Source organism: Scyliorhinus canicula, chromosome 16, assembly GCF_902713615.1.
Source record: "Scyliorhinus canicula chromosome 16, sScyCan1.1, whole genome shotgun sequence".
NCBI classification, from domain to species: domain Eukaryota; kingdom Metazoa; phylum Chordata; class Chondrichthyes; order Carcharhiniformes; family Scyliorhinidae; genus Scyliorhinus; species Scyliorhinus canicula.
In genome coordinates this window covers 92,341,123-92,350,945 of record NC_052161.1, presented here as the reverse complement: position 1 = coordinate 92,350,945, position 9,823 = coordinate 92,341,123, and the positions used below count along the sequence as shown (strand labels likewise).

Genomic DNA, 9,823 nt, shown 5'->3' with positions numbered 1-9,823 from the left:
CCGAGGTCACGGACACTGAGCTGTGCGGGTCGGCGACGTGGGTCAATTCGGCATAGAGGGCAAGGGCCTGGAGGGCGACCACGGTGTCCTGGAGGAGGGGAGGTGCAGGTTAGTCATCCCTGCAGTCACAGTCACACAGTCACAGTACAGTCACACAGACACAGTACAGTCACACAGACACAGTACAGTCACACAGTCAGTGACAGAAACACACAGTCACACAGACACAGTGACAGAAACACACAGTCACAGTACAGTCACACAGACACAGTACAGTCGCACAGTCACAGTGACAGAAACACACAGTCACACAGACACAGTACAGTCACACAGTCACAGTGACAGAAACACACAGTCACACAGACACAGTACAGTCACACAGACACAGTACAGTCACAGTCACAGTACAGTCACACAGACACACAGACACAGTACAGTCACACAGACACAGTGACAGAAACACACAGTCACAGTACAGTCACACAGACACAGTATAGTCACACAGTCACAGTGACAGAAACACACAGTCACACAGACACAGTACAGTCACACAGACACAGTACAGTCACACAGACACAGTACAGTCACACAGTCACAGTACAGTCACACAGTCACCGTGACAGAAACACACAGTCACACAGACACAGTACAGTCACACAGTCACAGTGACAGAAACACACAGTCACACAGGCACAGTACAGTCACACAGACACAGTGACAGAAACACACAGTCACACAGTCACAGTACAGTCACACAGTCACAGTGACAGAAACACACAGTCACACAGACACAGTACAGTCACACAGACACAGTACAGTCACAGTACAGTCACACAGACACACAGACACAGTACAGTCACACAGACACAGTACAGTCACAGTACAGTCACACAGACACAGTGACAGAAACACAGTCACACAGACACAGTACAGTCACACAGACACAGTACAGTCATACAGTCACAGTACAGTCACACAGTCACAGTACAGTCACACAGAGACAGTGACAGAAACACACAGTCACACAGACACAGTAGTCACACAGACACAGTGACAGAAACACACAGTCACAGTACAGTCACACAGTCACACAGACACAGTACAGTCACACAGTCACAGTACAGTCACACAGAGACAGTGACAGAAACACACAGTCACACAGACACTGTAGTCACACAGACACAGTGACAGAAACACACAGTCACAGTACAGTCACACAGTCACACAGACACAGTACAGTCACACAGTCACAGTGACAGAAACACACAGTCACACAGACACAGTACAGTCACACAGACACAGTACAGTCACACAGACACACAGACACAGTACAGTCACACAGTCACAGTGACAGACACAGTACAGTCACACAGACACAGTACAGTCACACAGACACAGTACAGTCACACAGACACAGTACAGTCACACAGACACAGTACAGTCACACAGACACACAGACACAGTACAGTCACACAGTCACAGTGACAGACACAGTACAGTCACACAGACACAGTACAGTCACACAGACACAGTGACAGAAACACACAGTCACACAGACACAGTCACACAGACACAGTACAGTCACACAGTCACAGTGACAGAAACACACAGTCACACAGACACAGTACAGTCACACAGATACAGTGACAGAAACACACAGTCACAGTACAGTCACACAGACACAGTACAGTCACACAGACACAGTGACAGAAACACAGTCACACAGACACAGTCAAACACACACACACACAGGCCTAGAACCTGAGAAATACGTGCTGGGGGAAGTCCATTCGGCCCGTTGACCTTGCCCCTCAATTCAATATGGTCATGTGTACAACAATCGAGCACCCATTACCCTCTGGGATGTTCTGTTCCAAAAATTTGCACCCTTTAAAGTGAAGAAAGTTCTCCTTATCTCAGCCCTAAATGATTGACTCCCTTGTCCTCGGTCTTTGTCCCCATGTTTCAGATTCCCAGATGAGTGCGAACTGTCTCCCAGAGCCTACCCTCTCAAATCCCTTCCAAAATTGTCTTTCAATGAGATCCCCTCTCATTCTGCTAAATAAATCTCCACCCGATGTATTCAGCCTCTCTCATCCCAGGGAACAATCTGGAGAACCGCCTGTGATGGGAGTATATCCATTCTTCAATGAGGAGACCCTAAGCTGCTCACAGTATTCCAGATGTGGTCGCACCAAACCCCTGTACAACTGGAACAAGTTAACTTTATTCCTGTAGTCCAATCCACTCACAATAAAGGTAAACCTGCCATTGGCTTTGCTAGTTGCTTGTTACACACAAGCCTGTATCACAGTATACCACAGGGATGTACCTGCTAGGGTCGGTAAAGGGGAACCTGTAGATGCACTGTACCTGGATTTACAAAAGGCTTTCAGCAAGGAGCTACACAGAAGGCAAATGCACAAGGTTCGCGCTCATGGAGTTGTGGGGCAGATATTAGCCTGGATAGAGGACTGGTTAACAGACAAGCTAACTTTCTGCGTTGGTCGCAACAGGACAACCAAGTTCCTCTGAACATCAACACTGATAGATTTCACACATTTGAGAAGATATTCTAATTTTCAATTCTCCCAGAGTGAATAACTGCGCTTCCCCATATCAAACTCTATCTGTTATCCACGGGTTAAACCACTTTATATCACTTTGCAACCTCTCTGTATCCTCCCACCTCACTTTGTACCATCAACAAACATGGATGCCTGATTGTCCATGTTTCCTGGCAATGAACACCTGCCATATCACAACAAGAAATATGTACCTCTGCTGAGCTGTCCTTTCCAACTCTCAGAGGGGTGCTGATCCCCACTCTCTGGCTTTACCTGGGTCGAAGCGAATCCTCCGTAGGAATTCCTCTGTTTGACCAGCCAGCTGACGATGTGAGTGGCCTGGTCCAAGTCAGAGGCCGGGACCTGGGGCTGGGAGAGCAGGGCCAGCAGAACATAGGCTGTCATTTCCACCTCAGCTGAGGGAGCTCTCCACCAATATCCATGATCTTCCTCTTCCTCAGGATCCTCCTTGCGCTGCCAGTGGGTCAATCCGTCTGCAGCCCAGAGATTGGACACGTTAGTTAGGCTTCACCCCACAGTCCAACATCCAGTCTTCCCACACTTGTGAGGATGGAGAGAGTGAAAGAGGATGAGGAGAGAAGGGCATGAGATAGATGGAGAGAACATGGTGAACAAGGCCTTACCTTTTTTAACTGCCAGGCCCTCGAGCCTGTTGAGTATTTTGCTCCGAGTCACCTGGTCCTCGGCTAATGTGAAGGTGTAGGCCAGGAGAGAAAGAGTGTAGGTGCTGTTCACCGTCTCCAAGGCATCTCTCAGACAGCTCAGGGCCCTGTTTGTCACTCCCGTCTAGACAGCAGAGGCAGACAGGGAGAGTTAGGGTCACACAAGCACATGGAGCTCAGCTACCAGACACATTCCTAAATTCATCCCTGATACCCGACTCAAATATCACTCACACACACCTGAATTCATCACTCATTCCCAAGTCGAATATCACTCACACGCTCTTGAATTCAGTCACTCTCTGCTTGAATATCCCTCACTTCCAGCTTGAATATCACTCACATTCTCCTGAATTCATACTCACTCCCAGCCTGAATATCATTCACACACTCCTGAATTCACCCTCACTCCCCACTAAAATACCATTCACACACTCCTGAATTCACCCTTACTCCTTTTTCGAATATCACTCACTCCCTGCATGAATATCACTCACTCCCTGCATGAATATCAATCACTCCATGCTCGAATATCACTCACTCCCTGGTCGAATATCACTCACTCCCTGCACGAATATCACTCACTCCCTGCTCGAATATCACTCACTCCCTGCTCGAATATCACTCACTCCCTGCTCGAATATCACTCACTCCCTGCACGAATATCACTCACTCCCTGCACGAATATCACTCACTCCCTGCACGCATATCACTCACTCCCTGCACGCATATCACTCACTCCCTGCACGCATATCACTCACTCCCTGCACGCATATCACTCACTCCCTGCACGCATATCACTCACTCCCTGCACGCATATCACTCACTCCCTGCACGCATATCACTCACTCCCTGCACGCATATCACTCACTCCCTGCACACATATCACTCACTCTCTGGTCGAATATCACTCACGCCCTGCACGAATATCACTCACTCCCTGGTCGAATATCACTCACTCTCTGGTCGAATATCACTCACTCCCTGGTTGAATATCCCTCACTTCCTGCATGAACATCACTCACTCAATGTCACGCACACTCCTGAATTCAACCTCAATCTGTGCTTGGATATCACTCATTCACTACTCAAATATCACTCACATACCCCTGAATTCAACCTCAATCCCTGCTTGAATATGACTCACTTCCAACTCAAATATCACTTACACACTCCTGAATTTATCCCTCATTCCCTCCTCAAATATTACTCACACACTCCTGAATTCACTCTCACTCCCTATTTGAATGTCCCTCACTCCCAGCTAGAATATCACTCACACACTCCTGAATTCACCCTCACTGCCAGCTCGGATATCTCTCATACACTCTGAATTCACTCTCACTCCCAGCTTGAATATCACTCACTCACTCCTAAATGTATCCCTCATTCCCGACTCAAATATCACTCACACACACCGGAATTCACCCTCACTGCCAGCTCCAATATCACTCACACTCCTAAATTTATCCCTCATTCCCTACTCAAATATAACTCACTGTCCTGAATTCAGCCCCATTCCCTGCTCGAATATCATGCACTCCCTGCTTGAATATCACTCACTCCCTGCTCCATATCACACACTCCTGAATTCATCCCTCATTCCCTGTTCAAATATCACACCCTGCTCAAATATCACTCACTCCCTGCTCAATATCACTCACACACTCCTGAATTCACCCCCACTCCTTGCTCGAATATGAATCATTCCCTACTCAAACATCGCTCACACACTCCTAAATTCACCCTCACACTCCCTACTCAAATGCCCGTCACAAGCTCCTGAATTCACCCTCACTCCCTGCTCAAATATCACTCACTCATAACTGGAATATCACGCACACTGGTGAATTCAACCTCAATCCCTGCTCGATTACTCACTCCCTACTCAAATATACCTCACACACTTCTGAATTCACCCTCACTCCCTGCTCGAATATCACTCACTCACTCCTGAATTCACCCTCACTCCCTGCTCGAATATCACTCACTCACTCCTGAATTTATCCTCAATTCCCGATCGAATGCCCCTCACACACTCTTGAATTTACCCTCATTCCCCACTCGAACGTCACTCACACTCGTGAATTCACCCTCATTGCCTGGTCAAATATCTCACACCCTCCTTCAGACATATCACCCCTTCATTCTCCGAAATTTCCATCACCATTGACTATCCTGGCTCAACCCTTTCCCCACCACCCCACCGGCCTGTTCCCCAGATTTTGACTCCGTTACCGTGAAGTTGTCAATCTCGATGTGAAGTGGCAGGGCTGTGCTTGCGGAGGCATCAACAGAATCTGGAAAGGCAGAACGAGAGATAGGCGTTTGAGAGGTTGGATACCATCCCAGACGTGGTCGTCAGCGAGTGAAACAGGTATAGGATCAGAACCTTTAACCACTCACCTGGGATGGGCATGGGCTTGAAATGGTGGTAGATGTTATTGGCCTGTAGGGCGGGTGAAGCAGAAAGATGACAGGCAATGACTTCAGAGAGCGATGAACCAGAAATTTTAAATACATGAGAATTGTGACAGCGATTGTGATCCTCCTGTGCCTAGATACTCAGTTTGCCCTCGCTCTTTGCACACCACCTCTTCTGTTCTTTCCTGTCTCGACAGCCTGTCCCACCTCCCCATCAGCGCTCCCATTTCACATTCTGAAATCCGGAATACCTACTCCTAATAGTGGCATAAACAAACTTCCAGCATCCCTCTATCCATTCACTCTGTTGAGTCCCACCAGTCTGTCACTGTCTCACTCTAGATTCTCACATCAGTCTGTCACTCCTGTCTCACTCTGGACTCTAACACTAGTATGTCACTCCCATCGCACTCTGGATTCTCACACTGTCTGTAGTCCTGTTGTCCTGATCTCTCACCCTCATCCTCGTCCATCATTCCCTCCTCGCTCTCTCCACTCCCAGAATGTACCAGTAAAGCAGGAATTTTCTCACCAATTCCTTATCGTTCTTCTCCAATTCCAGTAAAGCTGACGTCACGTAGGCTGACAGGGAAATGTGATCATCGACACCTCCCTGAGGGGAAAAACAGAGATCAGAGCGAGAGGAACATTCAACACTCAGACAGCAATGAGAGTGTCATCCCTCAGAAAGTGCAGCACTCCCTCAGTACCGGCGCTCGGACAGTGCAGCACTCCCTCAGTACTGACCCACTGACAGTGCAGCACTCCCTCAGTACTGACCCTCTGACAGTGCAGCACTCCCTCAGTACTGACCCTCTGACAGTGCGGCGCTCCCTCAGTACTGACCCTCTGAAAGTGCAGCACTCCCTCAGTACTGACCCTCTGACAGTGCAGCACTCCCTCAGTACTGACCCTCTGACAGTGCAGCACTCCCTCAGTACTGACCCTCTGACAGTGCAGCACTCCCTCAGTACTGACCCACTGACAGTGCGGCACTCCCTCAGTACTGACCCTCTGACAGTGCAGCACTCCCTCAGTACTGACCCTCTGACAGTGCAGCACTCCCTCAGTACTGATCCACTGACAGTGCAGCACTCCCTCAGTACTGACCCTCTGACAGTGCAGCACTCCCTCAGTACTGACCCTCAGACAGTGCGGCACTCCCTCACTACTGATCCTCAGACAGTGCAGCACTCCCTCAGTACCGGCGCTCGGACAGTGCGGAACTCCCTCAGTACCGGGCTCGGACAGTGGAGCACTCCCTCAGTACTGACCCTCAGACAGTGCAGTACTCCCTCAGTACTGATCCTCTGACAGTGCAGCACTCCCTCAGCATTGAGTCCACCCCTCTCATTTCCACTCCCTCAGTACTGACCCTCCGACAGTGCGGCACTCCCTCACTACTGACCCTCAGACAGTGCAACATTCCCTCAGTACTGACCCTCTGACAGTACAGCACTCCCTCAGTACTGACCCTCTGACAGTGCAGCACTCCCTCAGTACTGATCCACTGACAGTGCGGCACTCCCTCACTACTGACCCTCAGACAGTGCGGCACTCCCTCACTACTGATCCTCAGACAGTGCAGTACTCCCTCAGTACTGACCCTCTGACAGTGCAGCACTCCCTCAGTACTGACCCTCAGACAGTGCAGCACTCCCTCAGTACCGGCGCTCGGACAGTGCGGAACTCCCTCAGTACCGGGCTCGGACAGTGGAGCACTCCCTCAGTACTGACCCACTGACAGTGCAGCACTCCCTCAGTACTGACCCTCAGACAGTGCAGCACTCCCTCAGTACTGACCCTCAGACAGTGCAGTACTCCCTCAGTACTGACCCTCAGACAGTGCAACATTCCCTCAGTACTGACCCTCTGACAGTACAGCACTCCCTCAGTACTGACCCTCTGACAGTGCAGCACTCCCTCAGTACTGATCCACTGACAGTGCGGCACTCCCTCACTACTGACCCTCAGACAGTGCAGTACTCCCTCAGTACTGACCCTCTGACAGTGCAGCACTCCCTCAGTACTGACCCTCTGACAGTGCAGCACTCCCTCAGTACTGACCCTCAAACAGTGCAGCACTCCCTCAGTACAGGGCTCGGACAGTGCGGAACTCCCTCAGTACCGGGCTCGGACAGTGGAGCACTCCCTCAGTACTGACCCTCAGACAGTGCAGTACTCCCTCAGTACTGACCCTCTGACAGTGCAGCAATCCCTCAGTACTGACCCTCTGACAGTGCAGCACTCCCTCAGTACTGACCCTCTGACAGTGCAGCACTCCCTCAGTACTGACCCACTGACAGTGCAGCACTCCCTCAGTACCGGCACTCGGACAGTGCAGCACTCCCTCAGTACTGACCCTCTGACAGTGCGGCACTCCCTCAGTACTGACCCTCAGACAGTGCAGTACTCCCTCAGTACTGATCCTCTGACAGTGCAGCAATCCCTCAGTACTGACCCTCTGACAGTGCAGCACTCCCTCAGTACTGACCCTCTGACAGTGCAGCACTCCCTCAGTACTGACCCTCTGACAGTGCAGCACTCCCTCACTACTGACCCTCAGACAGTGCAGTACTCCCTCAGTACTGACCCTCTGACAGTGCAGCAATCCCTCAGTACTGACCCTCTGACAGTGCAGCACTCCCTCAGTACTGACCCTCTGACAGTGCAGCACTCCCTCAGTACTGACCCACTGACAGTGCAGCACTCCCTCAGTACCGGCGCTCGGACAGTGCGGAACTCCCTCAGTACCGGGCTCGGACAGTGGAGCACTCCCTCAGTACTGACCCACTGACAGTGCAGCACTCCCTCAGTACTGACCCTCAGACAGTGCAGCACTCCCTCAGTACTGACCCTCAGACAGTGCAGTACTCCCTCAGTACTGATCCTCTGACAGTGCAGCACTCCCTCAGTACTGACCCTCTGACAGTGCAGCACTCCCTCAGTACTGACCCACTGACAGTGCAGCACTCCCTCAGTACTGACCCACTGACAGTGCAGCACTCCCTCAGTACTGACCTTCTGACAGTGCAGCACTCCCTCAGCATTGAGTCCACCCCTCTCATTTCCACTCCCTCAGTACTGACCCTCCGACAGTGCGGCACTCCCTCACTACTGACCCTCAGACAGTGCAACATTCCCTCAGTACTGACCCTCTGACAGTACAGCACTCCCTCAGTACTGACCCTCTGACAGTGCAGCACTCCCTCAGTACTGACCCACTGACAGTGCGGCACTCCCTCACTACTGACCCTCAGACAGTGCAGTACTCCCTCAGTACTGACCCTCTGACAGTGCAGCACTCCCTCAGTACTGACCCTCTGACAGTGCAGCACTCCCTCAGTACTGACCCTCAGACAGTGCAGCACTCCCTCAGTACAGGGCTCGGACAGTGGAGCACTCCCTCAGTACTGACCCACTGACAGTGCGGCACTCCCTCAGTACTGACCCTCAGACAGTGCAGTACTCCCTCAGTACTGACCCTCTGACAGTGCAGCAATCCCTCAGTACTGACCCTCTGACAGTGCAGCACTCCCTCAGTACTGACCCTCTGACAGTGCAGCACTCCCTCAGTACTGACCCACTGACAGTGCGGCACTCCCTCAGTACTGACCCACTGACAGTGCAGCACTCCCTCAGCATTGAGTCTCTGACAGTGCGGCACTCCCTCAGTACAGGGCTCGGACAGTGGAGCACTCCCTCAGTACTGACCCACTGACAGTGCGGCACTCCCTCAGTACTGACCCTCAGACAGTGCAGTACTCCCTCAGTACTGACCCTCTGACAGTGCAGCACTCCCTCAGTACTGACCCACTGACAGTGCAGCACTCCCTCAGTACTGACCCTCTGACAGTGCAGCACTCCCTCAGTACTGACCCACTGACAGTGCGGCACTCCCTCAGTACTGACCCACTGACAGTGCAGCACTCCCTCAGCATTGAGTCTCTGACAGTGCGGCACTCCCTCAGTACTGACCCTCTGACAGTGCAGCACTCCCTCAGTACTGACCCTCTGACAGTGCAGCACTCCCTCAGTACTGATCCACTGACAGTGCGGCACTCCCTCACTACTGACCCTCAGACAGTGCAGTACTCCCTCAGTACTGACCCTCTGACAGTGCAGCACTCCCTCAGTACTGACCCTCTG

General features: G+C 51.5%; 1 protein-coding gene across 1 annotated transcript in view; it reads right to left on the bottom strand.

The window, feature by feature from the left end:
- Nucleotides 1-9,823, bottom strand: part of LOC119951034 (pregnancy zone protein-like) — a 151,126-nt gene that overhangs the window by 22,409 nt on the left and 118,894 nt on the right. Inside the window, exons 28-33 of the mRNA XM_038774068.1 lie at nucleotides 6,207-6,287; nucleotides 5,657-5,699; nucleotides 5,489-5,550; nucleotides 3,212-3,374; nucleotides 2,841-3,061; nucleotides 2-88 (exon numbers count right to left, since the gene is read on the bottom strand). Of these exons, the coding sequence (XP_038629996.1) occupies nucleotides 2-88; nucleotides 2,841-3,061; nucleotides 3,212-3,374; nucleotides 5,489-5,550; nucleotides 5,657-5,699; nucleotides 6,207-6,287 (657 nt within the window). The remainder of the gene's footprint in view (nucleotide 1; nucleotides 89-2,840; nucleotides 3,062-3,211; nucleotides 3,375-5,488; nucleotides 5,551-5,656; nucleotides 5,700-6,206; nucleotides 6,288-9,823) is intronic.